Raw genomic sequence first — 17,851 nt, 5'->3', positions numbered from 1 at the left:
GCTGTGAAAGAAATTGAACAGGTGTACCTAATAAAGTGGCCAGTGAGTGAGTGTGTGTGTATATATATATATATATATATATATATATATATATATATATATATATATATATATACACATATATACACACACTTTTTTATTTGTTTATCATTTTTTTTATTTATGTGTTTGTTTATTTTTCCCTGACTATTGCTGCACATTCCTAAAGCCAACACATTTACAGTAATAGTGGTTCGTAGTTAATGGATATCACTTACCTGACACCTGTACAGAGATTTTGGCAGTCAGTCTATAGGGTGTCACGTAAACTGAACAGGTGTACTCCCCTTCATCACTTTCCAGGACGTCCCCCATACTGAGACTGGCGATGCCTCTTATGAATTCACTCTCCTCTATATTGGACTTATTTCTATGTACTGTATGGTCTCGATTTGTTAGTAGGTATACTGTATGCACAGTGCCGTCTATTGATCTCATATCCCAGCGTACTGAAGCAGTTAGGAGGTCGAGGTGCAGTATCGGTTGATCACTGTCAGTTAGAATACAAGGGAGCGTCACATTTTTTCCCAGCGCTGCTTCTACATGTGACGGTTTATCATTGATCTGCAACACTTAAAAAAAAAAAAGACAAATGTTTATTTGAAATAATACCCACAGACAAACTTTCTTTGACATTGAGAGAACACATACAGTACATCTTAAAGTGGAGGTCCCCCCTGAAAAAAAAAAATTGCACAAAAAAATACCTAAAAAAACGGAGGAAAAAAAAAATTGTTTTACTTACGTAAAATAGCTGTTGCTAGGCAGTCTTCCTAATCTGCCTCTCCCTACACCGCTGTGATCTTCAGTCTTCGGCTCCCCGCGTTGTCTTCTGAGGAATGGGGCGCGGCGTGTTATGGGAACTGTGTGTGTCCCACAACACATCGCGTCCCATTCACAAAGCGCTGCGCCGCTCCCGCGTGCGCAGTAGGAGACTGGCAGTGAAGCCGCAAGGCTCCACTGCCTGTTTCCCTTACTTATGATGGCAGTGCACCCAGGACAGGTAAGTCTACTTATTTAAAGTCAGCAGCTACAGTGTTTGTACCTGCTGACTTTAAAAAAAATTTAGCTGGCCGGATTCCCGCTTTAATGTAGCACACTCTACCAATAGGTAGGTGCTAGTAAGGGTCATTTTACTAGGATTTTCAGCACAGGCAAATTTAGGCAGGCCTATGCTGCAAGCTAGGCCTGTCTGTTTTGATATGGGGGGCTGGGAGTGGTCAGAGAAGCAGTGGGTGTGACTTCCTGTGCTCTAGTTCTGGGGCGCCTTCCCTGCTTCCAGGGAGAATATTCTAGAAGAGGGGCAGGGCCTGGGACTGGAGTGGCAGGCAGCTTGTGTGTGAGCCCTGACCAATCCCCAATCGGTATTGGCAGCAGGCGGGCCTCCTATATATATTTTTAGCAGAGACCCTAAAGAAAAAAATGGCGATCGTTGAAAATTTTTTATGGCACACGGCATTTGCGCAGTGGTCTTTCAAACGCAATTTTTTTGGGAAAAAAAGACACTTTCGTGAAAAAAACAAAACAGTAAAGTTAGATCAATTTTTTTTGTATAATGTGAAAGATGATGTTACGCAGAGTAAACAGATACCCAACATTCCATGCTTTGAAATTGCGCACACTCGTGGAATAGCGACAAACTACGGTACTTAAAATCTCCATAGGCGACATATAAAAAAAATGTAACGGTTTTCAGGTTAGAGTTACAGAGGAGGTCTTTTACTGGAATTATTGCTCTCACTCTGACGAACGCGGCGATACCTCACATGTGTAATTTGATTTACCATTTTGTTGCGCGAACACGCGGGGATGGGGGGCGCTTTAAAAAAAATATTTAAAAAAAAAAATTTTTTTACATTAGTAAAAGAAAAAAAGAATTGCGCCAAGTGCTAAGCAAAAAAATGATAATGATAATGAGTGAAAAAACCGTGAAGAAGGTCCTGCAGCTTAAGCACTATAACCCCAATACGAGGGCACATAGAAAAAAGTGTCAAAAAGAACAGTGCAGCGCTGGACCAATAGCAAGGTGAATAAATATGTGGTTAAACACGTGCAAATTATATATCTAATATATGACCAAAAAGTTAAATAGTCAAACCATTAAAGTTAACCTACAATGATAAAAAACAGCCAGTGATAATGGCTAGTGGGAGATCATACCATACAGGGTGTGTGAGTGATAAAACACAAGTACAAATATTTGAAACAAAGTTCATAATGTGATGAGTGAAAAATCAAGTCCACAGATAAGCCAATGCAGAGTTCGGAGTTAAGTGATCCACCGCTAGTACAGCCCGCCACCAGATGATAAGAATTGGAGGCTTACCAGAGAGCCTGCGACCGCCCTTACTCAGGGGGGTCAAAACAGGCTTAGTAGTGGAAGATGGACTCCTGGGGATGTCCCACGATAGACTCCATGTGTTGTCCTGCCGGTCTCCTTCTTGGGCAGCTGATCAGCAGTAGCAGGGGCACCAATGCAGAGGGAATGCTCCCAGGGGCGCTTCCAATGCTTCTTCCCAAAGAGATCAGGTGAAGATAAACCACAGATCCCAAAAAAGAAAGGGGGACTCCAATAGTATAGATAAACTATGACCGTTTCATTTATTGAGTAAAATAGTTAAAAACTGGTAAGTAAGAACAATTACAGCAGAGGTAACAAAATAAAACTCCTTTATTTTTTATTATTTTTATTTTTTTTACTAGTAACGGCAGCGATCTGCAGTTTTTATCGGGACTGCGACATTATGGCGGACACATCGGGCAATTTTGACATGTTTTTGGGACCATTGGCATTTATACAGAGATCAGTGCTATAAAATTGCACTGATTACTGTTATGCCCCGTACACACAGTCGCATTTTCCGATGGAAAATGTCCGATCTGAGCGTGTTGTCGGAAATTCCGACCGTGTGTGGGCTCCATCGGACATTTTCCATCGGATTTTCCGACACACAAAGTTTGAGAGCAGGATATAAAATTTTCCGACAACAAAATCCGTTGTCGGAAATTCCGATCGTGTGTACACAAATCCGACGGACAAAGTGCCACGCATGCTCAGAATAAATAAAGAGATGAAAGCTATTGGCCACTGCCCCGTTTATAGTCCCGACGTACGTGTTTTACGTCACCGCGTTTAGAACGATTGGATTTTCCGACAACTTTGTGTGACCGTGTGTATGCAAGACAAGTTTGAGCCAACATCCGTTCAAAAAAATCCATGGATTTTGTTGTCGGAATGTCCGAACAAAGTCCGACCGTGTGTACAGGGCATAAAAATGTTACTGGTAGGTAAGGGGTTAACACTAGGGGGCGATCAAGGGGTTAACTGTGTTCCCGGATCGTGTGTTTCTAACTGTAGGGGGAGGGGACTGACCTGGAGGAAATGACGGATCGTGGTTCCTAGCTATCCTCACAGAACAGAACAGGGATTTGTGTGTCACGTCCCTGTTCCACCTCTCCTGCCCGCGGTCGCTTGTGGCCGGCGGTCATCGCGACCGCTGGCCACGAGTAGGGATGAGCTTCGAGTTCGAGTGGAACTCATGTTCGACTCGAACATCGGCTGTTCGCCAGTTCACTGAACAGCGAACAATTTGGGGTGTTCGCGGCAAATTTGAAAGCCGCGGAACACCCTTTAAAAGTCTATGGGAGAAATCAAAAGTGCTAATTTTAAAGGCTTATATGCAAGTCATTGTCATAAAAAGTGTTTGGGGACCCGGGTCCTGCCCCAGGGGACATGGATCAATGCAAAAAAAAGTTTTAAAAACGGCCCTTTTTTCAGGAGCAGTGATTTTAATAATGCTTAAAGTGAAACAATAAAATTGTAATATCCCTTTAAATTTCGTAGCTGGGGGGTGTCTATAGTATGCCTGTAAAGGGGCGCAAGTTTCCCATGTTTAGAACAGTCTGACAGCAAAATGACATTTCAAAGAAAAAAAGTCATTTAACCACTTGACCACTGGGCACTTCCTAACCAGACCAATTTTCAGCTTTTGGTGCTCTCACATTTTGAATGACAATTACTCAGTCATGCAACACTGTATCTATATGAAATTTTTGTCCTTTTTTTCACACAAATAGAGCTTTCTTTTGGTGGTATTTAATCACCGCTGGGTTCTTTATTTTTTGCGCTATAAAAGAAAAAAGACCGAAAAATCTGTAAAAAAATACATTTTTCTTCCTTTCTGTTATAAAATTTTGAAAATTAGTAATTTTTCTTCATATATTTTGGCCAAAATGTATACCGCTACATATCTTTGGTAAAAATAACCCAAATTAGTGTATATATCTGAAAATTGATCACACCTGAAGTACTGATGGCCTATCTCATTTCTTGAGACCCTAACATGCCAGAAAAGTACAAATGCCCCCCAAATGACCCCTTTTTGGAAAGAAGACATTCCAAGGTATTTAGAAAGATGCATGGTGAGTTTTTTGAAGTTGTCATTTTTTCCCCACAATTCTTTGCAAAATCAAGTTTTTTTTTTTTCTTTTTTTTTTTTCACAAAATTGTCATATTAGCAGGTTATTTCTCACACACAGCATATGCATACCACAAATTACACCCCAAAACACATTCTACTATTACTCCCGAGTACGGTGATACCACATGTGTGAGACTTTTACACAGCGTGGCCACATGCAGAGGCCCAACATGCAGGGGAGCACCTTCAGGCGTTCTGGAGCACCCAGGCCAATTCTGACATTTCTCTCCTACATGTAAAAATCATCATTTATTTGCTAGAAAATTACATAGAACCCCAAAACATTATATATGTTTTTTTAGCAAAGACCCTAGAGAATACAATAGCGGTCATTGCAACTTTTTATCTCGCACGATATTTGCGCAGCAATTTTTCGAACGCGTTTTTTTTGGAAAAAAAACAGTTTTTTTGTTTAAAAAAAAAAAAACAAAACAGTAAGATTAGCCCAATGTTTTTGCATAATATGAAAGATGAAGTTACACCGAGTAAATAGATACCTAACATGTCACCTTTCAAAATTGCACACGCTTGTGGAATGGCGCCAAACTTCGCTACTTAAAAATCCCCATAGGCGACGCTTTAAAATTTTTTACTGGTTAAAAATTTTGAGTTACAAAGGAGGTCTAGAGCCAAAATTATTGCTCTCGCTCTACCGATCGCAGCGATACCTCACATGTGTGGTTTGAACACCGTTTTCATATGTCGCCTATGGGGACTTACGTATGCGTTCGCTTCTGCATGCGAGCACACGGACAGGGACGCTTTAAATTTTTTTTTTTTTTTATTGTTCATTTTACTTTATTTATTTTAGTTTGACACTTTTTTCCCCCCAAAAATTTTTTTGATCACTTTTATTCCTTTTACAAGGAATGTAAACATCCCTTGTAATAGGAATATGGCATGACAGGTCCTCTTTACAGTGAGATATGGGGTCAATAAGACCCCACATCTCACCTCTAGGCTGTGCCTGAAATAAAAAAAAAAAATGATTCTGGCTTTGATCGTAGCGGTGAGTCGGTAGAAGCACCGGAGGGCGGCGGGAGTGGGGGACGTCCCCTCTCGCCTCCTGTAAGAACAATCAAGCAGTGTAACAGCCGCTATGATCATTCTTATGGTGTAGGGAATCGCCGGCTGAAAAAGCTGATATCTGAATGATGCCTGTAGCTGCACCCATCATTCAGATATCTCCGCACAAAGTCAAGGACGTCGTATGACGGAAGGCGGGAAGTTTATACAATATTTCTAACACATAGCATGTACATACCAAAAATGACACCCCAAAATAGATTCTCCTACTCCTCCTGAGTACGGCGATACCACATGTGTGAGACTTCCACAGCCTGGCCACATACAGAGGCTGGGTATGGCTGAGCATGGCCGAGTATGGCTGAGCGTGGCTGGGTATTGCAGAGTATCGCCGAGTATGACTGGGTATGGCAGAGTATGGCTGGGTATCACCGAGTATTGCAGAGTATGGCTGGGTATTGCGGGGTATTGCAGAGTATGGCTGGGTATGGCAGAGTATTGCGGGTTATGGCAGAGTATTGCAGATTTTTGCGGGGTATTGCAGAGCATGGCTGGGTATGGCAGAGTATTGCAGAGTATGGCTGGGTATCACTGAGTATTGCAGAGTATGGCTGGGTATTTTGGGGTATTGCAGAGTATTGCGGGATATTTCGGGGTATTGCAGGGTATGGCAGAGTATTTTGGGGTATTGCAGAGTATTGCGGGGTATTGCAGGGTATGGCAGAGTATTGCGGTGTATTTCGGGGCATTGCGGGGTATGGCAGAGTATTGCAGGGTATTTAGGGGTATTGCAGGGTTTGGTAGAGTATTGCGGGGTATTTCAGGGTATGGCAGAGTATTGCGGGGTATTTCGGGGTATTGCAGGGTATGGCAGAGTATTTCGGGGTATTGCAGGGTATGGCAGAGTATTGCGGAGTATTTCAGGTCATTGCAGGGTATGGCAGAGTATTGCGAGGTATTTCGGGGCATTGCAGGGTATGGCAGAGTATTGCGGGGTATTTAGGGCATTGCAGGGTATGGCAGAATATTGCGGGGTATTTCGGGGCATTGCAGGGTATGGCAGAATATTGCGGGGTATTTCGGGGCATTGCAGGGTATGGCAGAGTACTGCTGGGTATTTAGGGGCATTGCAGGGTATGGCAAAGTATTGTGGGGCATTGCAGAGCAGTGAGGGATGGCTGAGCATGGATGGATGGATGGCTGGATGTCTCTGTGCAGCTCTGTGGGCACTACAGATGCAGCCCACAACGCTGCAGCCATGCATCCATCCCCCTCTCCGCTCACAGTGTACCGATCGGTACACAGGAGGGGAGGAGAGGAACCGGCGTCATCAGATGACGCCGGTTTGTTTATATGTGATCACGCCGTCATTTGACAGCGCGATCACATGGTAAACGGCCGCGATCAGCGGCCATTTACCGGGATCCGTGATCAGCGGCCATTTACCGGGTCACGGATGCTCTCGAGTGCACGCCCTAGGGGGCGCGCGAGAGCTGAATTCTGGGAGGATGTCCCTGGACGCCCTCCCAGAGTTAAACAACCGCCCTGTAGCCGTCATTTGGCTATGGGCCGGTTGTTAAGTGGTTAAAACTACTCGCGGCTATTAATGCATTGCCGGTCCTTTTATGTGTATTGTCGGACCGGCAATTCATTAATAGTCCGTAGGGTTCAATATTGAGTTGGCCCACCCTTTGCAGCTATAACAGCTTCAACTCTACTGGGAAGGCCGTCCACAAGGTTTAGGAGTGCGTCTACGGTAATGTTTGACCATTCTTTCAGAAGCGCATTTGTAAAGGTCAGGCACTGATGTTGGATGGGAAGGCCTGGCTCACAGTCTCCGCTCTAATTCATCCCAAAGGTGTTCTACTGGGTTGAGGTCAGGACTCTGTGCAGGCCAGTGAAGTTCCTCCACCACAAACTCACTCATCCATGTATTTATGGACCTTGCTTTGTGCACTGGTCCAAATCATTTGGTGGAGGGGGATTATGGTGTGGGGTTGTTGTGTTTCAGGGGTTGGGCTTGGCCCCTTAGTTTCAGTGAAGGGAAATCTTAAGGCGTCAGCATACCAAGACATTTTGGAGAATTTCATGCCCCCAACTTTGTGGGAACAGTTTGGGAACGGCCCGTTCCTGTTCACACATGACTGAGCACCTGTTCAAATGCATGACTGTGTTGTAAAGATCAAAGATCGGGACACAGACTGCTAACTGCAGTGCTATGCTGTCCTGTGTCATACAAGTGACAGATAACAAAAACAGTGAGAAAATTATATTGTTTCAAGTTTAGCTTGCACAAGTGGCTTCTCCAGAAGTGCTCCTTGTTATATATTTTTTAGGCTGATAGAGCAGTAGAACTGTTAGTCAGGTGCCTTGCCCCCTGTTGAACTGATGGGGCCTGGGCCCGGTACACAAGGGCCAGTTATATTTATGCAATGTAATAACACAGGAGAAAAGTACTGAACACATGAAGAAAGGGAGGTGCAAAAAGGCATTGAAAGCCAAGACAGTAAATCTATCAGTAGGGATGAGCTTCGTGTTCGAGTCAAACCCATGTTCAGTCGTGTGTTCAGTCGTTCGCCGAATTACGAACGATATGGGCCGTTCGCGCCAAATTCGAGTGGTGCGTCACAGCCCATAATTCACTGCGGCATCACAGTGCATTGCTGGCTGATGATTGGCCAAGCATGCACTATGCTTGGCCAATCACAGCGCTGTGTGTACAGAGAACCATAATTGGCCAAAGCCAAGGAGGCTTTGGCCAATTATGGCTCAGGGGGTTTTGTACACGCCCCACACTATATAAGGCCGCCTGCACGGCGGCCCTGTGTAATGTGTTCCAGCTTGAGAGAGAGATAGACAGAGAGAGAGACAGTGTCATTTGATTTAAGTTAGATAGAGTAGACAGGTCGAGTCAGTAGCTGCAATTGCAGTGTATCGTGTATATATATACATCCCAGGTGTTGTGTGTATATATATATATATATATATATATATATATATATATATATATATATATACTGTATTCAGTTTAGCTAGATCCTGTTCTTCTCTTCCTAATTTACTGACAGGCAGGCAGGTGTTTTTACAGTATTTCCAGTTACTGTACTGTGTACCCTGCACACTCTCACCTACAGTATAGCAACCTGCAGCCAGGTGCTTGTGTAGGCTTGTTGAAGTATTTCCAGCTACTGTACTGTGTACCCTGCACAGTTTCACCTACAGTATAGCAACCTGCAGCCAGGTGCTTGTGTAGGCTCATTGAAGTATTTCCAGCTACTGTACTGTGTACCCTGCACAGTTGCACCTACAGTATAGCTACCTGCAGCCAGGTGCTTGTGTAGGCTCTTTGAAGTATTTCCAATTACTGTACTGTGTACCCCACACAGTTGCACCTACAGTATAGCTACCTGCAGCCAGGTGCTTGTGTAGGCTCTTGAAGTATTTCCAGTTACTGTACTGTGTACCCCGCACAGTTGCACCTACAGTATAGCTACCTGCAGCCAGGTACTTGTGTAGGCTCTTTGAAGTATTTCCAGTTACTGTACTGTGTACTCCGCACAGTTGCACCTACAGTATCGCTACCTGCAGCCAGGTACTTGTGTAGGCTCTTGAAGTATTTCCAGTTACTGTACTGTGTACCTCACACAGTTGCACCTACAGTAAAGCTACCTGCAGCCAGGTGCTTGTGTAGGCTCATTGAAGTATTTCCAGCTATTGTACTGTGTACCCCGCACAGTTGCACCTACAGTATAGCTACCTGGAGCCAGGTGCTTGTGTAGGCTCTTTGAAGTATTTCCAATTACTGTACTGTGTACCCCGCACAGTTGCACCTACAATATAGCTACCTGCAGCCAGGTGCTTGTGTAGGCTTGTTGAAGTATTTCCAGCTACTGTACTGTGTACCCTGCACAGTTGCACCTACAGTATAGCTACCTGCAGCCAGGTGCTTGTGTAGGCTCTTTGAAGTATTTCCAGCTACTGTAAACTAAGGGGGTGGTACCAAGAAGAACCTAGATAGATATCTATTCACCTGAAGGAAATATGTAAACCAATAAAGGGTCAAATTCTGATGGTAGTGTCTATATACCCCATAGTTAAATGAAAGGAGCAATAGGCAAAAAAAAAAAGGGAAAAAAATATATATATAACCATTTAGTTCCCAACACCATATATTCTAAATGGTTCTTTAAATGTCCGTAAATGTCTATTTATGTAGAAACTGGAAATAATAGGAATCCAAGGTAGATGATGATGTCTCTACGTCACATAGGTTGAAAACAAGTGGTGTATAATGATGGAGGCTTACCAGAACCGTTGGACTCACAGAGACGTATATCCCTTGAGTCAGAAATACTTGTATTGCCACCGGGCAGTAAGTGAAGTGTCCCGCTGGACCGATATGAGATCCGGATGCTGTATCCAAGGCTCCCAGCAGATTTCTTTCTTGTATGGCCCAATTCAGTAGTGGCTCATGAAAAGTAAAAAAGGGGGCCACATATATATACGGTGAGCGGCCGTCTGGCTTGCGCTCCATATAAGCGGAAGCCAGGGCCAGGCACAGGATGTCCGGATCTGAGCATTTCCTGGGAGAGATTCGGTTCTCTTTTTAAATCGTGCTGGTAACTCTTTTTCCTTTTACATAGCACTGACGGTGTCTATTGCTTGTGGAACTCGGTAGCAGGATAACAGTTGGTCATTTATGTTTTTTATTTTTCACATAAGGGATGGTTGGAACGCATAGAAGCCACTGGAAAGAGGCTTGGAACGCACGCGGGGCCGCCATTTTGGCGACACCCAGAAGTGCAAAGCAAACAAGCGGCACACGCCGGATTCTCATCAAAGGGGGTCTTAGTGGGCATATAAGTAAGTATGGCAGCAGTGGCAAGGTACCCCAGAGGAAGTCTAATGAGATGAAACGCATCGGGAGACTCCACTGCCTGCCATTTAATCTATTTTAAGCGCTTTTTTACCATGGAATATGTAAGTTTTCTACCACAATAAATTTTATCTCTTTTAAACGGTATCACACTATGTGGCCCCCTTTTTTACTTTTCATGAGCCACTACTGAATTGGGCCATACAAGAAAGAAATCTGCTGGGAGCCTTGGATACAGCATCCGGATCTCATATCGGTCCAGCGGGACACTTCACTTACTGCCCGGTGGCAATACAAGTATTTCTGACTCAAGGGATATACGTCTCTGTGAGTCCAACGGTTCTGGTAAGCCTCCATCATTATACACCACTTGTTTTCAACCTATGTGACGTAGAGACATCATCATCTACCTTGGATTCCTATTATTTCCAGTTTCTACATAAATAGACATTTACGGACATTTAAAGAACCATTTAGAATATATGGTGTTGGGAACTAAATGGTTATATATATATTTTTTTCCCTTTTTTTTTTTTTTTGCCTATTGCTCCTTTCATTTAACTATGGGGTATATAGACACTACCATCAGAATTTGACCCTTTATTGGTTTACATATTTCCTTCAGGTGAATAGATATCTATCTAGGTTCTTCTTGGTACCACCCCCTTAGTTTGTGGTGGTTCAAATTGGTCACTATGCTTTTTGTGACTTGTTTGTGATTTAACATTAGCGCTACACTGTCTATATACATACGGTTTACAAAATCTCCTTTTTTTGTGTGTGAGCTGCTTTGTTAGAGCAAGCGCGGTGTTTCTTGAGTTATATTTCCAGCTACTGTACTGTGTACCCCGCACAGTTGCACCTACAGTATAGCTACCTGCAGCCAGGTGCTTGTGTAGGCTCTTTGAAGTATTTCCAGTTACTGTACTGTGTACCCCGCACAGTTGCAGCTACAATATAGCTACCCGCAGCCAGGTGCTTGTGTAGGCTCTTTGAAGTATTTCCAGTTACTGTACTATTTACCCCGCACAGTTGCACCTACAGTATAGCTACCTGCAGCCAGGTGCTTGTGTAGGCTCATCTCAATGCTGAGCGCAGCTGAGGCTCTTTGTCCAGGCAGCTTTAATTGACTGCAGCAGACTAGGTGCAAGCAAGCTCTCCTGGGACACGAAGAAAGCTCTCTGGCCTGCCCTGATGCTTGGAGTCTACCACAGAGTACATCAGAAATCATCTGAAAGAAGGAGGGACATCCCAGACCCTTGGATAAGGATGGTGAAGCAACCATAGTGGTATTAAACACAAGCGCATTACCCCCGTGGGGGTGAGGGGATCTGGTGAGTGGGGATCCTGGAGGGGGAGCACAAAGTCACAAGTGGAATTCCTGGAAACACTTACAGTCACCATTTCTGTGTTAATCATCCTGAATGAAGATCTAATTTATCAGATGGACTATTAGTTATGCATTGGTCTATCAAGATTCCTTAAAAAACACTTATAGTCACCCGTTTGTGCTAATAACCTTGAGTGGGGACCTAGTACATCTTATGAACTATCAGTATGCATATGTGTACCAACACCATTTTCTTTTGTTTTAAATAAGGTTTTTTCCTTAAATATGTTTTTTTTAACAAGTGCCTATATATAATATAATTTTACTCTGCAAGTATTCACTAAAGTTGGTACTAGCACATAATCACTTATGATTGTCAAGCACGGTATTTATATGGAGTCCTATTAACCCAATACTCACCTTAGAGATATATTATTGTGTTAAATTCACCAGTGTAAAAATGTCAACTGAGTGGGGATAGGCTAATTTTTTAGCGGATCACCCCGTTCAAGTGACTAATAGCTACAAGCACTGTTCACGGATTTGCAGCTCACGGACCACTATATGTTATAATCTATTATAATAATTTGCATTTTTGAGTTTAGTATACACCATTATCTGACACTTTTACCCAAACCAGGGAGCGCCACTATCCCCTTCTCAATATAACCAGATGTTTTTACAGTATTTCCAGTTACTGTACTGTGTACCCTGCACAGTTGCACCTACAGTATAGCAACCTGCAGCCAGGTGCTTGTGTAGGCTTGTTGAAGTATTTCCAGCTACTGTACTGTGTACCCTGCACAGTTTCACCTACAGTATAGCAACCTGCAGACAGGTGCTTGTGTAGGCTCATTGAAGTATTTCCAGCTACTGTACTGTGTACCCCGCACAGTTGCACCTACAGTATAGCTACCTGCAGCCAGGTGCTTGTGTAGGCTCTTGAACTATTTCCAGTTTCTGTACTGTTGTTACCCTGCACAGTTGCACCTACAGTATAGCTACCTGCAGCAAGGTGCTTGTGTAGGCTCTTTGAAGTATTTCCAGTTACTGTACTGTGTACCCCGCACAGTTGCACCTACAGTATAACTACCTGCAGCCAGGTGCTTGTGTAGGCTCTTTGAAGTATTTCCAGTTACTGTACTGTGTACTCCGCACAGTTGCACCTACAGTATAGCTACCTGCAGCCAGGTGCTTGTGTAGGCTCTTGAAGTATTTCCAGTTACTGTACTGTGTACCCCGCACAGTTGCACCTACAGTAAAGCTACCTGGAGCCAGGTGCTTGTGTAGGCTCAATTTTTCTGCCCCTGTTTAACAGGAGCATGTAATTACAATTTTTGGTGCAATATTTTGCAGCAGGGCTCGTTCCTGCATTCCAACTAGAGTGTCTGTGAGGGGTTGCAGTGTTGTGGCACCAGCACCAGTGCCTAAGGCCCAATTTTTCTGCCCCTGTTTAACAGGGGCGTGTAATTACAATTTTTGATGCAATATTTTGCAGCAGGGCTCGTTCCTGCGTTCCAACTAGAGTGTCTGTGAGGGGTTGCAGTGTTGCAGGGCCCATTTCTGCACCCACCAAGAGCGAGTGAGGACTTACAGTGTTGTGGCACCAGCACCACCACCACCAAAGGCCCAGTTTTTCTGCCCCTGTTCAACAGGGGCATGTAATTAAAATTCTTGATCTAATATTTCACAGCAGGGCCCTGTGAAGGCTTACAGTGTTGTGGCCACAACAACACCTAAGGCCCAAATTAGTGCTGAGTATATAGGGCAGGCCCCTACTTTCAAACATCTAACTTACAAACGACTCCTACTTGCAAACGGAAGGAGACAACAGGAAGTGAGATGAAATCTACCCCTAGGAAGGGAAATTCTCTCCTGTAAGAGTTAATATGGGAAAAACATTTCTCCTTTCCACTGATGCTTTCCAATCCTTGTTCCACAAAAAGCAAAAAAACAAAAAAATTCTCAAAAAGCATTTGTCATTGGGACAAAAAGTGAGGTGAAATCTTCTAAAGAGGAGGAAAGACAGCAAAACAAATGTCACAGGATAACCCTTCCCTATGTTTTCCAAAAAGCTTAAAAAAGATTTTTTGGCTGGAGCTAAACACGTTAAAAATGTACCCGTTCAAAATGACAAACAGATTCTACTTAACAACAAACCTACAGTCCCTGTCTTGTTTGCACCGCCTGTATACTGCTGTTCAGAGTATATAGGGCCTAGTGGCCCCACACCTTTCCTTATTTTAATTTGGGTGCGGGGTTCCCCTTAATATCCATACAAGACCCAAATGGCCTGGTAATGGACTGGGGGGTACCCATGGTGTTTGTCTCACTGATTTCCATCCATATTGCCAGGACCGGACATTACATTAAACCCGCAAGCAGTTTTAAATGAGATTTTTTTCCTTTAAAAATGACATTTGGTGCAGGGACTGTTCTAAACATGGGAAACACGCGCCACTTTACAGGCATACTATAGACACACCCCAGGTACGATATTTAAAGGAATATTTCACTTTTTTTTTTTTTTTTACTTTAAGCATCATTAAAATCACTGCTCCTGAAAAAACGTCCGTTTTTAAAAGTTTTTTTTGCATTGATACATGTCCCCTGGGGTAGGACCCGGGTCCCCAAACCCTTTTTAGAACAATACCATGCAAATTGGCCTTTAAAATGAGCACTTTTGATTTTGAACGTTCGAGTCCCATAGACGTCAATGGGATTCTAACAATCGTGCGAACTTTCGGTCCGTTCGCAGGTTCTGGTGCGAACCAAACCGGGGGGGTGTTCGGCTCATCCCTAGTCAGAAGTGAAAACATCATCTATTTTTGATAAAAATGGGAAACATCCCATTCAAAGTTGAGTCCTGAAGGGCACCTTGTGTCTAGAAAGAAGATCCAACAGACTTCTCTCTTGCACAAAAGATTACATTTATCCCCACCCCTAGGAGGTTTTATAATTTTATCGATGCCTTGAATGACTAAACTGGAGATGTCTTTATGATGGACTGTGTTCCAGTGTTTGGCAACATTAGTTTCATGACCTTTTTGTATGTCATAAAGGTGATCATAGAGGCGGTCTTTTAATTACTGTATTGTTCTGCCTACATACTGGACTGAACAGGTGGAGCATGTGATGACATATACCACATATCTCGTATTGCAATTGATAAAATCTCGAATCTTGTGGGATTTACCTGTGGACATGGAAGAAACCACATGACCTTCTTTGATGAATGGACAGTACGCACAGGCTCTACTGCCACACTTAAAGGTGCCCTGAAAAGATAGCCAATTTCTGTTGTTGGTTCTACTAGTAAAAAGGCTAGGTGATAGTATACTGGCTAAAGATGAAGCTTTTTTTGAGACTGTACAGACCTCCTTATCCAAAATCTTTGAGTAAATAGGATCGTGAGTTAAAATAGAAAGGTGTTTAGTGACAATTTTCTTAATTTTGTGAAACTCCAGGCTAAAGGGCGTGGAAAAGGTAGGGATAGACACGGTATTTCCAGATTTTCGCGTTACAGGAGATTTGTCAATGAGTAGTTTGGTGCGGGGTGTCTTTTGAGCTATAGACAAACCCCTTTCTATAAAGGGCTTGGAAGAGCCTCTTTCCTGAAACCTGGCAGACATGGCTGCAGACTCCTGATTGAAATCCTCCTGTTTACTACATATTCTTTTGAGTCTCAAAAACTGTCCTACCGGTATGCTGTTTATGGTGTGTTTTGGGTGACTAGAGTCCGCCCTTAAAAGGGTGTTGCCTGCACTAGGTTTCCTATATAGATTTGAAACAATACGGTTGCCTTCACCAGTTAGTAGGACGTCTAAAAACTCTATTGACTTTATTTCTAGTTTCCCTGTGAAAGTCAGATTTAACTTATTGTCATTCATATAGTCCAGCCATTGATTCAAATTCACATCTGGATCAGAGACTATAAACAATAAATCATCAATGTATCGACAGTAATAAACTGTATCCTTACGACGGGGACTATCAGCCCCAAAAATGCGGTGTTTCTCCCACCATCCCATATATAAATTGGCTAGGGAAGGGGAAAACTTGGCTCCCATGGAAGCTCCGCATTTCTGAAGGTAATAGTCCCCGTCGAACATGAAAAAATTATGCGTAAGTAGGTACTGTAAAGACATGATAATAAACTCCTGCATGACTAAAGAAAAACGCCCTGACCTGCTGAGAAAAAAGGAAACTGCTTTCAAACCTAAATCATGCGGAATGGATGAATAAAGGCTACTGACATCACATGTAATCCATCTGAAATCATCTTTCCAGATCATGTTTTGAAGCTTAGATAGTAATTGTTTAGTGTCCTGGAGATAGCCCAGCATTTCCACAATCAAGGGTTGTAACTGCTCATCAACCCACTGTCCCAGGTGCTCATTCAAAGAGCCTATGCCTGCGACAATGGGTCTACCTGTTAAAGGGGTCAAACCCTTATGTAATTTGGGAAGATGGTGAAAGATCGGCATGACAGGGAAAGATGGAATCAGGGCTTCTTTGTCATTAGATGAAAAAAATGCCAACAGCAACCGCTCGATCCAAAAGAGTGGAAAGTTCATTACTGAAAGGTATAGTTGGATCGCTCTTCAATTTGCGATAGGTAGTAATGTCTGAAAGTTGTTGAGAGGCTTCTTTCTTATAAAGATCAGCATCTAGCACCACCACTGCTCCCCCCTTGTCAGCGTTCTTAATCACTATTGATGAGTTCTTGTGCAATTTATCTAAAGACTGCCTCTCCTGTATAGAGAGATTGTTACTATTATCATGTGAAATGTTCTTGGCTAATTTAGATAAATCTCTTTCCACTAATTTTTGGTAAAGGTCCATGTCCTTTCCTCTTGAGCTTATTGGATAGAAGTCTGAGTTAGTTGAAATGAGTCCTGTATTATGAACTATAGCTGTGTCAGCAGTACTAGACTCTGATTCTACAGCAAGATCTAAAAGGTCTGTTAGTGCACAAACTTCAGTGAAAAGTATAGAAGAGGACATAGACTCATCGATTGATGATAGATCGGCTGAAGAGTTGATTGAAGTGTTCTCCTCTTCAGTGTAGTAGTGTTTCCTGAGCGTTAAGGAGCGTACAAGACGATTGACATCCAAGATTGTACCAAAAAGCTCAAAGTGGTTAGAAGGACAAAAGTTCAAACCTCTAGAGAGGAGGGAGATGTCCATGCTAGACAAAGAAACTGCTGACAGGTTAACAACATTCTTAGAATCCTTGACTACTTCCTGCCTCTGAGTTGATAACGATTGTCGCTGGCTTCTTTTATGTCGCTTTCCTGCTCTGCGTATTTTCCTTTCTTTTTTCTTATCTTCTTCAGCATACAGTACTGGCAAACTTTATATCATTGAAGGAAGGATGGAAAAATGTACCAAGAAATTCCTAATAAAAATCTGCTGCCATCTACCAGGATGATGAAGATGAAACGAGGGGGACATTTCAATGATCCCAAACACAAAGCCAAGGAAACTCTCAATTGGTTTCAAAGAAAGAAAATAAAGCTGCTAGAATGGTCCAGCCAATCACCTGACTTGTATCCAATAGAAAATCTATGGAAAGAACTAAAGATCAGAGTTCATAGAAGAGGACCTCAGAACCTTCAAGACTTGAAGACTGTGTGGAAGAATGGGCCAAAATCACACCTGAACAAGGCATGAGACTCGTTTCTCCATACAGGAGGCGTCTTGAAGCCGTCATCATCAACAAAGGATTTTGTACCAAGTATTAAATACATTTCAGTTAGCGGGTTCAATACTTTTCCCTGTGTCCTTCCATTTTATTACACGTGTGTGTGTCAGTAAACGGCCTGAGGTCTAAGGCCACAGTGGAGCTGTGGGCACTAGAGTAACGCCGTCCACACTGAAGAACCTGTGGTCTGTGTGACCAGTGAAAAGAGCAGAGGTACTGCTAAAGGAGTCAGGTGGGCTAGCATTTTCGTTTGTTGTGTATTTGCTGGAAAAGAACCCCTGCATGGGAAACCTATATGTTATGGACTTTTTATTTGCCTTTTAATAAAAATGGCCTACAATGCCCTTAAAATCTATCACATGTAGTGCATAGCAACATTGGGGGGGGGGGGG

At 43.0% G+C, this 17,851-nt stretch overlaps 1 protein-coding gene across 1 annotated transcript in view; it reads right to left on the bottom strand.

Moving 5' to 3' along the window:
- The window catches only part of LOC141111894 (uncharacterized), a 101,968-nt gene that overhangs the window by 77,878 nt on the left and 6,239 nt on the right, over window positions 1-17,851 (bottom strand). Inside the window, exon 2 of the mRNA XM_073604105.1 lies at window positions 258-611. Coding sequence (XP_073460206.1) covers window positions 258-611 — 354 coding nt within the window. The remainder of the gene's footprint in view (window positions 1-257; window positions 612-17,851) is intronic.

Source organism: Aquarana catesbeiana, linkage group LG11 (genome assembly GCF_042186555.1).
Source record: "Aquarana catesbeiana isolate 2022-GZ linkage group LG11, ASM4218655v1, whole genome shotgun sequence".
Taxonomy (NCBI): domain Eukaryota; kingdom Metazoa; phylum Chordata; class Amphibia; order Anura; family Ranidae; genus Aquarana; species Aquarana catesbeiana.
Note: the sequence above shows the minus strand (reverse complement) of the source record. Positions and strands in the feature narration are given on the sequence as shown.